Source organism: Pongo pygmaeus, chromosome 17 (assembly GCF_028885625.2).
Source record: "Pongo pygmaeus isolate AG05252 chromosome 17, NHGRI_mPonPyg2-v2.0_pri, whole genome shotgun sequence".
In the NCBI taxonomy this organism is placed as follows: Eukaryota; Metazoa; Chordata; class Mammalia; order Primates; family Hominidae; genus Pongo; species Pongo pygmaeus.
In genome coordinates, this window is record NC_072390.2 from 62,033,772 (window position 1) to 62,052,090 (window position 18,319).

At 38.9% G+C, this 18,319-nt stretch overlaps 1 protein-coding gene across 1 annotated transcript in view; it reads right to left on the reverse strand.

Annotated features, from left to right (window-relative positions):
• Positions 1-235: 235 nt before the first annotated feature.
• The window catches only part of SKOR2 (SKI family transcriptional corepressor 2), a 37,124-nt gene continuing 19,040 nt past the window's right edge, over positions 236-18,319 (reverse strand). Inside the window, exons 6-7 of the mRNA XM_054461193.1 lie at positions 8,034-8,101; positions 236-298 (exon numbers count right to left, since the gene is read on the reverse strand). Coding sequence (XP_054317168.1) covers positions 236-298; positions 8,034-8,101 — 131 coding nt within the window. The remainder of the gene's footprint in view (positions 299-8,033; positions 8,102-18,319) is intronic.

Genomic DNA, 18,319 nt, shown 5'->3' on the forward strand with positions numbered 1-18,319 from the left:
AATACAGAATTTTTAGTTATAGGAATTTTCCATGGAATTTATAAGAAGTACTTGGCCATTCATTCAGGAAATCCCATCCCCGGACATAATGAAGTTTATTGGTATATTGACTCAAACACAGGATGCAACTTTACCAATCCCTTGGGCTATTTCAAACACATCAGTAAAGAATATGTTCAAGCACACAACAACACAGAGAGTTAAGAAAATCTCTTTCCTCTGGCGATCTTACCTTTTAGCTTTTGCTGAGATGGGTGCCAAGCTTTTCTTTCCTGATCAAGCTTGCTGCATAGGGGATCTGTAAGATAAAAACAAGCAACACCATCCAGGTAAGCTAGATTTGGAGACAGATGTGTAATGGAGACCCTTCATCATGCCTAACAATTTGAATACCAATAGATCCTCCCTGAAAAAAAGAGATCTCCATCTCCTCAGCAGTATGAGGCTTCTAGGATAGCATCCTTAAAGGCTGTTAACAAGTACAGTGAGGACAGAACAGGTGATCACACTGGATTGCTGCTACAGCTAGTCCTTGAGGTTAACATGTGATGTTTCACTTTTTAAAGTTTTTTAAAATGTGCATTTAATAATATGGTATCATATTTATTTAGATACAAAAACTGAGTTATGATGTTCTCATTTATGTTCAAGGTCATAAAACAAGAACATGCTTACAAACTAGTTTAATGTAATTCTTCAGTTATTAGAATGATTTCTTTATAACAGATATAATTTCTTTATAACATATGCTATCCTTATAAATCACAAATAAGACTAACTAAACCCAAACTATTACTCTGATTAGATTCCCAATAACTGATAAGATGCATCAGAGGCTGGATGCGGTGGCTCACACCTGTAATCTCAGCACTTTGGGAGGCTGAGGTGGGAGGATCGCTTGAGCCCAGGAGTTCAAGACCAGCTTGGGCAACATTGGAAGGCTCTGTCTCTACAAAAAATTAAAAAATTAGCCAAGTGTGGTGGCACACACCTGCTACTTGGAAGGCTGAGGTGGGAAGATCGCTTGAGCACAGTAGATCAAGGCTGCAGTGAGCCATGATGGCACCACTGCACTCCAGCCTGGGTGACAGAGAAAGACCCCTTCTCTCTCACACACACAAAGAAGCATCAGAAATAACTGCACTAAATGGAAAATATGACCTTGAGAATTCTACCTGGATAAACTTGAAAAGTACTTTTGAATACTGGGGTTTTGAATAAAAGCTGATCACAGTTGGTACGCTACTTTTCATAAGAAAATTCCAATGGTTGAAATTGGACTCAAGGTATTATTTAGATTTGCCTCTCCACTAACCCCCATTAAGGTGCTCTATCCTTATATTACCCACGTTCATCATTACAAGGCTAAACTCAGGGCTCTAAAGACTTGAGTCTATTCTACATGTAAAGAATAAATATTCACCCTTCTAGAATGTAACATGAAATATGGCTGTTAAGTAAAAGCAGTGAGGGAAATAAAATTAATTTCATTCAATTAGGCAATGATATATATATATTATATATATATATATATAATTCTTCCTCTCATGATCCACAGTCCACACATGTGAACCTTTATTATTAATGAGAAAGAGTTATAAATCTACAATGATGCTAGTGGCTAAAAACAGTTGGACCATTTTACTGTAATAATTAGTCAGCTGAATCAACCAGTCTTTTTAACAGGAAAAAAGGGACAATAATAGAATAACCATCTCACTATTTTGATATATAACCACAACATAAACATGTCAGATAGGCACATATCTGATAAAGGGCATAGATGGCAGCACTGAAATTAATGATTCATATAGTAACATTAAAAGTTCAATGTCCTAATCTAGTATTTTAGGATGCAGGCTGAGATCAGCTAGATAACTATGACAAGGACAGTTACACAGGGACCTACTCCAGTTACCTCTTCTTTTCACTCTAGGTTATGCTATACCTGCTATTAACAGAGACCCCTTTGAATATTGGTTTTCCATTATGGTATATGCTGCAATGTGCCAAAGCATATGGATCACTTCTCTAGATGCATGACATGACAGAGCCTGGAATGGAATTCTATTATTTAGGATAACAAACAATGTAAACTTTTGGGCACAAGGAGTTCCCAATAAAATGTGTTTGTGCCACTCTCACATTTAAAAGGAGTCCTCAACATCAAGATTAGACACTACAAAGATTTAGCAAGTGTCTGTTCTATGCCAGCCACCAGGAGAGTTAAGTTAAATCACCATGGGCCATCTCATTAAAGGAGCAAACTACTCGTCCTAATCCAAAGAAACCTGCCTGAAGGATTCTACTTTCAGAGCTAAGTCAAAATGGCTTCCTCTTTCTTTTTTTCAGAAGCAATAACACAGCATTTCATTAAGGTAGGAAGTTGAGAAGGAAAAGAAAAGAAAAAAAAAGGACTCAAGAAAAAAAGGACATTTCCAAATAAATATATTTGTGTCCCAAGGGTCCAGATTGGAATTTAAACTGGGGTGAAGAATTATCTCCACTAGAATGTTGATTTTTTCATTTATTTCATTAAAGCAAAATGAAATAAAAGCCAAAAAAACAACAAAGATAAAAAGCAAAAAGTAGTGAGCTGAGAATCATGTATTTTTCCATTCTAAGTCCTAAATCATGAATGGTAAATAAAGATTATAGCAGCATGGCCAGTTGTTCCTGGAAACAACATTATTTCACTGATTCTAAGATGCACTTTATCCCCTCACATTTTAACATTTCTGAAATCAGATGTATTATAATTGATGGCATCTTAGAATTACAGTTGAAGCCTTTTTCTTTATGATTCATCAAATAGTGGTGCCTCTTACAATTGATGGTGCCTCAGATTCCGTAAAATGCAACATTGGACTTGCAGACACTTCAGCAAATTCTCCCCAACTCGGAAGCTCAGGATTTTAGAGGCTCAATTTAAACTAGTTAGTTATTCTATGCAAATCTCCTACAATAGGACTTACAAAAGCTTTCTTTTCATTTTGACCAGCTTAGAAATTACCGAGATTGGCATGGAGTAAAAAATTCAAAGTATTATGTAACTTCTAAATTACCTACTTGTTTATAGTAGATCAAAAGTACTGGAGTTAAAAAAAAAAAAAAAAAAAGTGGCTTCCTAGTTTGTGCCAAGAGAGTTAACCTGAGCTCACACACTCAGGTCAGTCAACATCTCAAAAAGAGAAAGATGAGAAGAAAAAGGCTACATAACTAAGGAACAACTGATTGCACTGTCAAGGTGCACAACAGTAGATCAATAATTGGAAACGGACACACAGTAGCCAAAGTCTGTCTACTGCTAGAGAATTTTAAGGCAGCTTCCACGGAAGTTCAGGCTTGCATTAAGTCTTCTGACTTGCAGGGATCTCCTTTTGATGCATATTTAGATTCAGAACCAAAATCTTCTAGTGGCCCAGGGATCTTCTTCTAAAAATATAATGCAAAACAGTAATGGTTCTATCTACCTTTTTTAAAAAATAAAGACATAAGACATATTTTTACAAACTCTGTAGGTTATACAGTAGAAATCTGGGCAAGTTCCCATCCTAATGAATATTGGAGAACCTCCAAGAAAAGACCGTCTTACTGAAGAGCTGTGTCCTTGCCAAAGAACATGCACTCCTCCAGCAAAGATAACGACCTCTCACTCCTTTCCCTGTGAAGACGCACTGCACTCCCATCATCAGGAAGTTGTAAACTGCTGTTTTACAAGTCCACCGTGAACAAAACATTAGTCCTTAATCTATTGATTGAACATTATTTTAATTGAGGCTTTTAATGAAGAACTTTGAGACCGATTCCCCCAGCTGCGTGTGACTGCAGCATTCTGGAAAAACAGCAGAGGGCACTTAAAGACTAGCACATTTTCCCAATCAACACGCCTCATGGTAGCGATCTGACAAGTTCAAAGGATGTGAATCTGGGTCTAGCCATTTATCATGTGCTCTGTGTTGCAGCATCACAATGTCCTCCAAGAACTAAGACTAAAAAATAAAAAAGCATGTCTTCAACAAATCTACAGTAGTAGCTTATACACAGATGCACTTGCTTATAAAATTATTGCCAAGTTCGTAATAAAAAAAGGTTATCAAGGCATCATCACAGTCTCAGCTCATGTTGTAAGTTTTTATATTCCAATCCTTGGAAAAACTTTAATCAAAAAGCTGTTCACTGAATAAAAATCTTCAGTCAGCTTCTTCATCCTAAGGACTGATAAGTTTTGCTTTTAAAATTGAATAAACTTCTCCTAGAATCACAATTCATTTGTGAATGAGAAATCCTTTACCTTTTATTACACTAAACATTTACATTTTCATAAACATGCTAAATTAAAAAACTTTTGTATTGGTTCATAGGGATAGGAAAATATTTCTTTGTTTTGCATAACTAAATGTGGCTTAGTAATACAAATGCTATAAGCACTTGAAAACCCAGGGGAGGGGTGGGGGACTTTAACACAAACCATGTTAAATACTAAAAAACCCAAATTTTGAGCTATTTTTTAAAAAGGTAGCTTATAGCCATGTATAAATGTTAACTAATTCCTCACGTTTTAAATCTCACATTGAGATAAGTACACGTTCATTTATAAAGACACAAAGAAAGTCAATCATTTGACTCTGTAGTCATCACAACTTTACATTTAACACGGGAAAAAGAAGCAATGGTGCAGAAATGACAGTCAACAGAGAATCTAAAAATGCAGGAGCCGAAGAAATTCATAAGTTTTCTTTCTATGGCAATGATACCCAAGACGCTTTCAATATAAGTTTTTTGAATAGAAACACTTTTTAACAACATAGGATAAATGCATTGTGGGTCTTTGGGAATCATTACAAAATATGATGGTTTTAATATATTTGAATTCTCCATGACTGCAAGATAGAGTGGGCTTTTATGTCATCTCAAGAAAAATCAAAGCCTGTTTTGTAATATATGCTCTGTAAACTTTAAATATAAAATAATTTTGAGTGAACTGTTCTGTTTTCAGGAAGCAAAGCATGCAACCATATGGACTGATGAATAAGATCATCCAACTAAAATATTCAGAAAGTCAGTAATTGTGATACTTTGCAATTTCTTGATTATCTTTAGATAGAATTTTCTAAAGACATTTTCCCCCAGGTACTTTGACAAATACATCAGGCTCAATAAGGAATTAGATACATTTCTGTTCAAGTAACACTGAATCTGCAGTCTCAATTCTAAAGCAGATAGTACCATGTAAACATAGGTCCTTCCTGCACAAAAATATATCTAGCCGGACGGGCACAGTGGCTCACGCCTGTAATAGTTCCTCTACTGTAGGTACTACTTTGAGAAGGGCTACACCATTAAATTGATTACTCACATTGGCATAGCACTTTATGGCTTGTATGTACATTTCATGTTTATTACTCACTTGCACCTTATAATATTCCTACCAAGGCCCTAGGTTAAACCTTATAGCCATTCATTTTGATTGAGGAACTGACACTTAATGAACTATATGGGATGGGTCTCAATCCCAAGTTACAGATGTTAAAGCTCATCTCTGTTAGGTGCAGACAGAGCAGTAATACAGAATCTCCCCAAAATCTGCTAGTATTCCTTCCTTTAGGAGTTGTGGTAGTAGTATCTGCTTAGTGTAAAATAACATTTGAGGAAACCAGGACCAAGCCAGGGAAATTTGGAAAAGAATTAAGAGGACTGCTATATGAGAGTATCATAGCTGCGTCAGGATCATCATGGGTGGTGATTCATTCAACAAATGTTTATGAACAGCTGTTTGATGCTGCACACTGTGATAGGTACTGGAGTCAACATGAAAACCCTGGGCATCTAATGGTAGGGGACACACAAAAAGGGGAAGAAGCAGGAGGGAAAAATCATGTCGATTTCACCAATTTTCATGTTGTTACCCTGGAAGTAGCTTTGTGTATTTCAAGAATTATATGATACCTATAAGGGCAGGAGGGTGGGGGTGGGAAATTCAAGCTTTTCCCAAATTATTTAATTTGCTACCAGGAATAGTTTACTATCTATAGGAATGTGAATTAACAACATTTGTCTAGATAGATTAATACATGTGATAAAATATTTTATAAGACAGCATAATAAAATGATTTAGTAATACCAGTTTTAATCTCCCATGTACCAAATATCTCAAAAGACATGAGATATATTTTTCTTCTATCAATCCTATCTGCTTATTACATGGAGACAATATAATTCCCTCTTTTACTAAAGAAACCAAATGCCAAAGAAAATTAAGACATTAAGGTTACATAACCGGCCTTAAATAAGCGAACTAAAAGAAATACGGTTTCCTTTCCTAATGCCCATTTTGCTATACTCACCACCACTCCCTGAAATCATAATTTTTTCGTTGCATGTGCGGCAATTTTTTTCTTTTGTTTTAAGAGTATGAAAATGGGCTGGGTGCAGTGGTTCATGCCTGCAATCCCAGCACTTTAGGAGGCCAAGGTGGGAGGATTGCTGGAGGCCAGGAGTTTAAGACCACCCTGGGCAACACAGAAAGACCTTGTCTCTATAGAAAATTAAAAAATTAGTCAGGTGTGGTGGTGCACACCTGAAGTTCCAGCTACTTGGGAGGCTGAGGTGGGAGGATTGCTTGAGCCCAGGAGTTGGAGGCTGCAGTGAGCTATGATTGTACCACTACACTCCAGCCTGTGCAGCAAAGTGAGACCCTGTCTCAAAAAAAAAAAAAAAATCCTGAGGAAGGTGTTAAAATTTTATATTCCCCTACATCGAATCTTTTATTTAAATTTTTCCTTTAAACAGAGAATACAATAAATATATTCACAGCAGTAATTATAGCTCTTATTATCAAGGAATCAAAAGCTAAGAATGGGAATTTGTTATTAAATCAATTATGAAAATCCTCTGCTCCCCAGTGAATTTAGGTGCAAACAAAACCAACATGAGAAGAAAATCTTGTGTAAATAGCATCTTATGTAGTGGTTTTCAGAACTGAGAGTTGTTAACAATCACTTGAGATCAAGGAAAACCAATTGCTGCAAAAATGACTCTTAGGAATCTCCACTAACACTGGCATGATTTCTCCAATGAAGAATGGAAACATTAATAACTACCTTTCTTAAATAATCCTGACAAAAGAATTAAATATCTGGCTCTGTAGACAAGACAGGCACATATGCATGGATCCATGATTAATGGTTGAAAGGTAGCACAGATCAGTACAGAAATGTCAAGCAACCCAAAGTATAATAATTATGCTGAGAATAGCACTAAGGATCAATATGTGTTTTTATCCAGGTGATTAAATATATCCTGAAAATATTGAGCAGAAATAATTTTCCTCATTGTACTCACAAAAATGAGGCGGCTTGGGAGACTCCTTTAAAAGCCCTAATGAATAATACTAGATGTATCTACATGGGGACAAAGGGCAAGAAATTCAGAAAGCAAACAAAAACCCAAAACAAAACCACTGCATTTACTTATCAGACATCTTCCTGGTTTTTTTTCCATATAAACAGATCTTGGTGAGTATCCATTTTTAGAAATGATTAGGATAGAGTAATACATTTCATTTGGAAATCATTTGTTTCTTTTCATCATCCTTCAAGTGAATTTAATTGATTAATTGTGCTCATTAATTGTGTTTTATTGGTAGCGGAGGGCCTGGCTCAAGTGTGGGTAGTGAAAGGAAGAGAGGATGGAAGACAGTTGCCCTTCACTGAGCTCCTAGTATAGCCCAGCACTGTGTTTGGGAAGTTTGCATAATGGAAGAAAATGCAGGTACCTTTGGTTTACCCACAGAGATAATTTACACATCTGTCTATTAACACATGGTAGGTAGTTACATTTAGAGGAAACATACTGCCACATCTGTTTATCCTGTGTCTAAGTAAATCTCTTGGTAATTAGCATCTAAGCCAGCTGAGAGGTAAGTGGACCAAAGGATTTCATGCAAAAACGTGAACAGTTTCATACATATTGGGTAGTCTGAAAACAAACCAATTAAGTTGCATTTATTTTTAAGTAGAAATGCATCTTACAATTTGTAACTGTTGTACCATTTCTTCTCGGTAGGCTAGTTCCCTTTTCATCTGATCCTGAAAATTATCTGGTAGGAGAGAGAGAGAGAGAAAGATTAACTAAAGTGTAAAATCTACTTTTAGTTTAGCTAGTAAAAACATTATTGACAGTCCCATGGACAGCCCCCCTACTTTAAAGTCTTCTTTTCATAGGCAAATTATATGCTTGTTTGAAGAATGTTTTCAACACTCTATAATTTAATCAGACTAGACAGTAAATTCTGAGAGTATGTCTTATATTTTACAGTATCTCATATTCCATCTAGTATAATATCTTGCATACGATTACACAGAAATATCCCACACAATCATGTTCTTTAACCTTTGCACACTTGTGCAAATCACAGGTATTGGGAGCTTCCACTGTCTTCAGAAGTCCAGCACGAGTGAGTGGGGCAGGCCTCAGATAGAGCTGAGCATGGGAAATGCTGCCCCTCCTGCACATAATACCTTCCAGGTAAATAAGATGTGGGTCTGTGAAAAATGCCTGCCTGGCTTCACTGCAGCTCATCTCACTCCTAAGAGAGAATACTTTGGCCTGACTTTCCTGTGCAGCAAACTCTTTCACCCTGGGATCAGCCTTACTTTATGTTCCTCCTTTGTCCTGGTGCCTTTCTACAGACCTTACCTTAATCTGAGAAGAAGAGAACTTTAAGAGATATTGTCATGCAAAATATTTTTGCTATTCTACATATTGACCATATTTATTGCATTAGGGAAAAACCGACTTCCAAATGCACAGTTTAGTGTTACATCTTCTCCATGTGATCCTTTTATAAGTGTGGACTTGGCTAACTTTGCCTTTTTCTGCACTGAAGGAGAAATGAGCACGATTTCATATTGGATTTGTGGTTGATAGGGCAGCAGCTTGAGGAAACCAGAAACTTCATCATTATCTTTTCTTCTCCTTTTCCTTTCATCTCCACAGCCAACTAGTGTGTGAGTTCTATGTGTTCTACCTTCATATTCTCCCCTCTTTGCCATTGTTACCTCCCACATTCAGGCACCTCATCCCTGAATCATTTTCCAACTGACCACCTGCCTCCAGTCCCTTCCTCTCCAAATACCTTTAATTCCCTGCTTGAAAATCTCCAATGGCTTTCCAACACTTTCAAGATAGTAAATCCTTTACCACTCATGAGACCCTGGGTACTTAGAGATGAAAAGGCTTTGTTCTTTTTATTTTTTTCAACTTCTACCTTTTCATACGATTTGAATTTCTTATCCAACCCCAAACATGTGTTCTAATTAATTTTTTTAAAAAGACCCAATCCCTACTGTCACCTCTGATTTTGATGTCAAAGTCACTGTAATAGAGGGAAGTATGTGGTGCCATGCAAAGATTGAGAGAAGAGCTGTCATTCATTCTGGGAGCATTAGAGGGGAGAGCTGCTTGAGCAGACACGTGGAGAACAGCATTCTACATAAAGACATGGAAGGAGGAGAGGGGAACTGCATATGGATCAGCTGGCTGCAGCTGAGGGCACAGAGGAAATCCCCTGCACCACACCAGCAACCAAACCACTCTCCAGTCCTCAACTATGCATTATACTTCCAGCCTCTGTGCCTTTGCCCCTGCTGTGGTCTTGCCCTTGCAGCAAACAACTGCCTTTTCTTTAAAGTCCAGTCCAGATGTTACCTCCTCCAGGAAGTCTTCTCCAATTCTGCAGCTCCTCCTGCCAGAATTATTTACCCATTTTTTTGTACTTCTCCAGCACCCTGTCCATACCTGTATTAATGCATCCATAATACATGCTATGATTAGTTGTTATCCATCTGTCTCCCTGCTAAACAGTTGAGTTCTTAGAGGGCAGGAAGATCCGTTTAGACACTTTTAAAATTTTCAAGGCCTACCACAGTGCCTGGCACACAGCAGGGGCTAGCTAATAAATGAGGAGTAAAAACACACAGAATTATCCACCAGCAGGTTGAGATTCTGCCATCTATAGTAACTACCCCACTCTGGAGCCTCAGACCTTTATCTAAAGAAACAAAGGTGTGAAATAACGTGCTCTTTCAGATCTTTTCTTGCTCTAGCATTTTAAGCTTTGATGACAGGCCGAGTGTGGTGGCTCAAGCCAATAATCCCAGCCCTTTGGGGGCCGAGGCAGAAGAATTGTTGAGCCCAGGAGTTTGAGACCAGCCTGGGCAACATGGAAAAACCCTGTCTCTACTAAAAATACAAGAAATTAGCTGAGCATGGAGGTGCACACCTGTAGTCCCAGCTACGCAGGAGGCTGAGGTAGGAGAATCACCTGAGCCTGGGAAGTCGAGGCTGCAGTGAGCTGAGATTGCACCACTGCACTCCAGTCTGAGTGACAAAGTGAGACTCTGTCTCAAAAAATGAAAAAATTTTTCATGACAAAATAAATTGATTTGCTTGGGCTCCATGCACCCACTTGTTTTTCCTGCGCAGGGGAAGTGAGGGAAAGATTTTGATTTACACCAGTAACAGTTAGGCATAAGGTACCATGTGAGGAGCTGGCATCCACCTCACCAGGTCAGGATGCTCTAGAGGTGGGTCTAAGGGTACAGGGCAACAGGGGAACCAGCCCTCCACAAACTGCCCTGGTTCCAACACTTGGTCCTGTACTGTGGCCCACAGGCCTCCAGGAAGATCAGTGTGGTTCCAGACACTAGAGCACATGGCAAGCAGGTCTCCCTCTGTGAAGGAGAAAACTTTCCTCTGAGCCTCTATGGATCCAAGATGCCTTTGACCAGGGTGGTAAACTAAGATGAATTAGGAAGGAGGGGCTGCCTGAAGCCGACCAGGCTGGAGCACTTCCCTGGGATCACAGAAGATTCTAATTTTAGAGGAGGGAACAGCTAAGGGCAATTCAGAGTGGAATGATGAAAACTAGTCCTAACTTAACTCATGCTCATTTTTCTATGATAGTACACTTAATATAATTCCTTAAGTTAAAATGAAAAAAAATAAAGAAGCCATTAAAGTATTTGAAATAATGGCAATTTTTTTTTTTAAGATTGGAGTGGGGAAGAGCATAAAAGGCAAAAACTGAAAAGGAAAAGACTGGTTGATTTGATTAGACAGAAATTTAAAACTTTGGTATGCCAATAAATTACAGATTAAACTCCCCAAACATAAAACACCATAGTCAACATTTAAAGGTAATTGATACAAACCAAAAAATACTTGCAACATGTCAAAGAATTAACATTTTAGTATAAAAGGGTTTATACAAATCAATAAGAAAATGAATACATCAACAGAAATATGGGGAGAGAATATAAATGCGCATTCACAAAACATATGAAAGGATGCTAGACACATGAAAAATGTTCAACATCACCAGCAATGAAAGAAAAGGAAATAATATGAAATACCAAAATTTCCTCTTAAGTTAGCAAAGATTAAATGAAAAGACGATACACGCTGTTCCAAAGATGGGAGCAGAAATTAGTTTAAACTTTCTGAAAAGCAACTTGAAATTATATGTTAAGACCTTTAAAAAGTTCATACCCTTTAACACAGCAACACTTTTAGGAGTTTAACCTAAGGAAATAATAGTGGATACATGCAAAGACTTAGTTACAAGGGTGTCCATCATCTAAAACTTGGACAAAACTTAATGTCCAACATAACAGTATATTTATACACTGCTGTGTAGTAACAGAAAGAGGCACATTTTAGCTAAAACAAAAAGGAAGTAAAAAATGTTATTACATTTCATTTTGTTTTATAAAAGCATTTAATACGCATTTAAAAAGGCTGAAACTCCAAAATGTTAACATTGGTTATCTCTAGGTGGCAAGATTATGGGTGATTTTTATTTCCTTTCCTTTTTATTTCTGCATACTTAAAATTTTCCACAAGGATGTGTATAGCTTTTGAGATATAAAGATTGTTAATTGGCAAACAAAAAAAATCTAAAATTTTTTCTATGTTCTTTTTTTTTTTTTTTTTGAAATTTGAGGCAGACTCGCACTCTGTCACCCAGGCTAGAGTGCTGTGGCATGATCTCAGCTCGCTGCAACCTCTGCCTCCTGGGTTCAAGCGATTCTCCTGCCTCAGCCTCCCGAGTAGATAGGGTTACAGGCATGCGCCACCATGCCTGGCTAATTTTTTTGTATTTTTAGTAGAGACGGGGTTTCACCATTTTGGCCAGGCTGCTCTCAAACTCCTGACTTCAAGTGATCCACCTGCCTTGGCCTCCCAAAGTACTGGGATTACAGGATGAGCCACCATGCCCGACCATATTTTTCCTATGTTCTAAAGGTTGATGAAGACACAGTTTAATTGGAGATGGAAAAAATCATTAAGCCGACTTCTCTAATGAGAATCACTTATAACCCAACTATTTTTGGAAAATGATAATATGAAAGGAAGTAGCACAGAAAAGCACTGAAGTGCAGCATGTCAGCCAACACAACAGCAAGGCTGCACACTGCAAACTCAGACAGCTGGAAAAGCCAAAGGGTTTTCCAAACAGCAATAAAAAGTGTCTAGCCTACATTCCTAGAACCACAAGTAAGAAGACAAACCCATAGGGTACATCTGGTTCACATCTGGTTCACCTGGAATGTTCTAAGCAAGCAGTGGGCTTTGGGGTTCAATTTGTTTACAATGTCTTCATTTTGTTATCTCTATTTTTAAAGAACCATTGAACTCTTTTTTTGAGACAAGTTCTTGCTCTGTCACCCAGGCTTGAGTGCAATGGTGTGACCAGAGCTCACTGCAGCCTTGACCTCCTAGGTTCAAGTGATCCTCCCACCTCTGCCTCCTTAGTAGCTGGGACTACCTGTGCATGCCACCACGCTTGGCTAATTTGTGTGTATGGGTTTGTGTAGAGACAGGGTCCCAGTATGTTGCCCAGGCTGATCTCGAACTCCTGGGCTCAAGCAATCCTCCTGCCTCGACTTCCCAAAGTGCTGAGATTATAGATCTGAGCCACTGTGCCCAGCCAAAACTTAAAAAAAAAAATTTCATAGCCATCTCCTACTGAAAGGACCAAAGCTTTTAATCTGTACAGTATTTTGGAATCTGCCCCACCGCCCCGACCCCGCACTTCATCTTCCAGAGTATGCTATAAAAAGAAAGAAGAAGGAAGGAAGGAAGGGAACCACTGAATATAAAATGAATTCAATAATGGCCACAGGTGAAAGATGCAGACAACCATATTCAGGAAGATGAGATGTAGTTTGTTTTTAATAACAAGGACTCTTAACAGTAATTTGGAAGAGCAATTTTTTATAAGAATCTAAAATGATGACATTTTAGATGAAATCTAACATTTTTCATAAAGCCCCATTAATTAGTGCTTTTTGTAATAACCAACTGGCCTTTCCAGTCAGTTCTTATAAGTGCCATGAATTTGTCACTAGATCTGCAAATCTAAGGATTCAACTCATGAGTCCTAGATACTCTCCTTTATACAAGTCTTCAGTGATCCAATTTCATCCTCCATTGTCAGTTTTAATCTCTTCGGGTATGACCCCAATGTTCCTATCAATCATTTATTGAGAGTATGCTATGTACCCACAATATGCCAGGTGCCGCAGGTGGCAACAGAAGAACATTCTGAGTAGCCATTCCCTGAATCTATTTACAATGCAGGTTGGGGGAGTGGAGAGTAACACGAGTGAAACAGAGGAGGAGTCAACACAGAAAACTCATGGTACTAGAAATGAACACAACAGGACTTCAGAAAATGGTGCCTGCTGCAAGAGAGGAAAGGCTTCTTGGATGCGGCAAAACTTTAGCTGTGCTCCAGATAAGAAGGAGGACTTGGATGAGGGGAGGCACTCTGGACTAGAGGGACATGGTGTGCAGAGGTGGAGGGAGAGGGGTGAGAGTGGTCTGCCAGGTAGCTGGAGCTGAGCCGGGGGAGAAGCAGAAATAAGGGTGGAGAGGTTGGGGGAGGGGCACACAATTATGACAGGGTTTGAGAGTCAGACAAGAGTTAACTTAGATATACCATGATAAACAGTGCAAATCATTCTAGCTTCTTGAGGTGAAGATTTTGTGCCAAATCTAGAGTTTTAGGAAGACAGGGCTAAGAGCAGCAGGCAGAAAGGGTTGGAGTAGAGAAGGGAGGTGAGGATGCAGGGCACCCTGCTGGTGAGGGCCTTCTCCATTCATTGCCAACTTTAGCAGGTCCCAGGTTCGGGGCTAGGCTCTTAGGTTTTAAGATGGCCAGTGGGAAGAAATCAAAATGAATAAAAACTACAGCAAAATGATGAATGCTGTAATAAAGGAAGGCATAGGGTGTTGGAGGAAAAGAGAGGAAGAAGAGATACAATTGCTGGGGAAGGTGTACATAATGCAGTGGCAAACATAACTTCTGGATTTACAGCTGCAAAAATGATCAGACCAGTCGTGAGTGAGGGAGTTTGGAATGGTGGCATTGGGAGTCACCTTTAATAATTTACCTGTCCAATTGAACATGATTTTCATTGCAAAACATGTTTGACCAGCCATCCTATTGTCATCTCAAAGTAACCTTGATAATGGTGGAGCCCCTCCTAATCCATTTCCCCAAAACACCTACACCCACTCAATTCCAGCTTCTCCTTTTTCCTTAGTATACTCTCCCTACCTCTCTGCTGTATCCTACCCGGTTTGTTGATTAAACTTATTGTTTGGTATTAAAACAAGTTTCACTGCCTGTTCCACCCTCTATAATGACAGCTCAATAAACCTTTACAAGTTCTGGTTTCTTACATTAGCTGGTTTACTATATAGTCACTACAAGAATGTCAGCATCAAACTTTAAAAGAGTATATAGTAGCAACAACTCACATTTAATAGTAATTACTATGCATTTGTCACTATGCTAAGCACTTCATGCCTTTCACTCATTTAATCCTCTCCACAACCCCAGGAGGTAAGTAGTAGTATTGTTATAATGTTGAAAAGAGATCAGGGAACTTGCCTAAGGTTACTCAGCCAGTGAGTAGAGCAGTCAGCATCCACACCTGGAACCCTCTCTATGCCCTGCCATGCTTCTCTGCCACTGCTGTAATGGCAAATGCCTGCCTTGCCCTGCTTTCTCCTCCCCAGATTTCCCCATCAGGGCTATGCATAAGTATTAGTGGCGAGCAGCTCTGGAAGCCTCTGTTCCAGCAAGTGCAGAGACTTGCTTATTTCTCTTCCTCCTCCCAACTGCTGCTCCCCAAATGTGGAGACTTGTTTCTTCCTTCTCCTCCATCTTCCTCCTTCTTCCTCCTTTTCTGCCTCTTCCTCCTCCTTCTCCTTTTTCCCTCTACCCTTCCTCCTCCTCCTCCACCTGCCCCTCCTCTCTGTTATCTTTATTTGTACCCTCTCCATGCTTAGGACCATTCCTGTGGTCCTCATTAACCCTCAGAACCATGACAAGAAGCCAATTTTTTTTTTTTTTTTTTTTTTGGAGACGGAGTCTCCCTGTGTTGTCCAGGCTGGAGTGCAGTGGCGCGATCTCGGCTCACTGCAACCTCTGCCTCCCGGGTTCAAGCGATTCTCCTGCTTCAGCCTCCTGAGTAGCTGGGATTCATACCACCACACCAGCTACTTTTTATATTTCTGGTACAGATGAGGTTTCACCATGTTGGCCAGGATGGTCTCAAACTCCTGACCTCAAGTGATCTGCCTGCCTCGGCCTCCCAAAGTGCTAGGATTACAGGCGTAAGCCACTGTGCCTGGCCAGAAGCCAAAAATTTGAACCCAAGTTTAGAAATGCTTTTCTAGAGCTCAGTGCTCTTCCTCTCCTTTTCTTCTTTCTGCTTCATAATCACCATCATAATTGCACTTATCCTGTGCCCAGCATGTGCACAGCACTTCACATAGGTCTCTCATTCAGTCCTCTCATTCTTCTATGCGACAGGAATTATCTGCCCCATTTTACAGTTTCCAAGGTCATACAACCAGCAAGTAGCAGAGCCTGAAAATGAACTCAGGTCTGGTTGATTTTTGAGCCTAGATTCTTAATTCTCACATGCTACAGCTCCTAGCCTAGGTCCACAGTGCTCTAAGTGAACTGGATTTTAAGTGTGGTGACTGTGAGCATCTGTTCACCTCCTAGTAAAAAGCTTTGCAAAACTCTCATGAGAATTCCTCTATGCTTCTTTCCGATGAGGCTTTGCAAAGCTCGGTTTTCCCCTTTTCATCTGAGTGAATCTAAATCTGTCCCCTAGCCTCACGGCCCCTCACATTTAGTTAACAAGCACATAATGTGCATTTGCTATTTTCATCCGTGTGAAATTGACTGCCTCGTTGTGGTGTATCTAAACCACACATTATTTAAACTTGGGCACACACATGCCACTTCCTTGGTCAGTGGAGTATGTTGCAGATAAAAAAGAGGAAATTTTTTTTGGTTATGGTTTAATTGAAGTGTTTCATATATGTGGCAATCACAGAGGATACATATAAATGCACATCAAAATGATGAATGAGAGGGCTGAATTGAAACTGGCCAGTACCGTAACATTCTAACATTTTGTTTAACGGAAACATGTTGTACTACAGAGCAGTTACTAAGAAAAATATAAATTATTATGGATTACTTAATTCCTTCGAATGAATATGAATTAGCTTTTATTAATGGGATGAATTATGACTACAGAGGTTTCATAGGGAGTTAGAAGGGCATGTTAGGGATTCAATGAGACTTGGACCCACTCTGCTAGATCTAAAAGCAGGGACTTGCAAACTCAACAATTAGATAAACATCAGCTATTGGAAAAACATATCATTCAATGCCTCTCATTGGGGCAAGTAACTGTGCAGTCTTTCTTAAGATACAGTTTCAAAAGTTAGAGAATCCTAGATCCTTTCAAAGCACCTGTTTCTTATGGTTTCAAAGATATCTTAAATGTTTCTCCTTTTCTCAAAGCTATAAGTATCACAATATTCCTAATTATGCTATCAAAAGCTATTGGCCATTCTCCTTCTTTCAATCTCATTCTAAAGCCCTGCAGGCATTCTCTGAATTCAAAATAACTGAAGTACCATGAGCTCCAGCCTCCTCTGGAGTATGCAGAGAGGACACACTTTGCAGACCCTCCCCTTCCTTATGGTCAGAGTTCTCTTCCATCATGCAGTTACCTCTACATTTTGAATCCTCACTAAATGTTCTGGTCAAATTTAGTTTGACATGTTACCAGAAACCTGGTGCTATTAAAAAATGCTACCTAAGTATGTCATTCAGTTGTGTCAGTGATTACATTTAGGAAGCCCTAATGAATGAAGACCTTCAGGCTGACATTATTGAAATTATCACAATTATTTAAAAATCTTCCAGATGCTGATACAGGAATCATCTGGCACAGGAATTGCCAACTTGAGTTTTGTGATTTCTGGATTAATAACAAGAAGCATGCTGACATTCTAAAAAAGTGCCCTGGAAAAAATTAATTTTAAATATATATAATTAGAAAAATAAGTTTGCAGGCCAGGCACAGTGGCTCATGCCTGTAATCCCAGCACTTTGGGAGGCCAAGGCGGGTGGATCACCTGAGGTCAGGAGTTCGAGATCTGCCTGACCAATATGGTGAAACCCTGCCTCTACTAAAAATACAAAAATTAGCCAGGTGTGGTGATGTGTGCCTGTAGTCCTAGCTACTCCGGAGGCTGAGACAGAAGAATTGCTTGAACCCAGGTGGCAGAGGTTGCAGTGAGCCGAGATTGTGCCAGTGCACTGCAGCCTGGGTGACAGAGTGAGACTCCATCTCAAAAAGAAAAAAAAAAAAAAATTTGCATACTATTTTCCCACTTTCCTTTCTCTGGAGAGGGGAATATGACTAAATCAAAGTCCGGAAAGCTTGAAAAACACTACTGGGATGTATTTGTCCAGATGTGACCCAGACCAGGGCAGGTGAATTTTAAAAATCTGGACACTTACCATAAAGTTTTAGGAAATTCCAAGACTCTGGGAGTAGAACTAACAGTTTTTAGGCAACAATATCTCCTGCCTCTAAATTCAGAATGGAATTTTAACATTAAATATGGATGGGAAATCTAAAACTACTAAAATTATGCCAATTTCATTTAATAAAATAGATTGTGTATACTGAACCATTAAAGTTTAGATTTTCATATTTATACATATCTCAAGCATCAGGAAGCTATCCAGAACAATCTCAGAATGAAAGTTAACTTTTTCTTGTTTTCCCTACTTTAGAGAATGTAAATACCAAAGTAGTTCCTTTGTTTTAAAATCTATAATCTAACTATATCTAAATATTTAAATATATTTACATATTTCATTATATATTTATACACATTTTAAAATACGTACAACATACACATA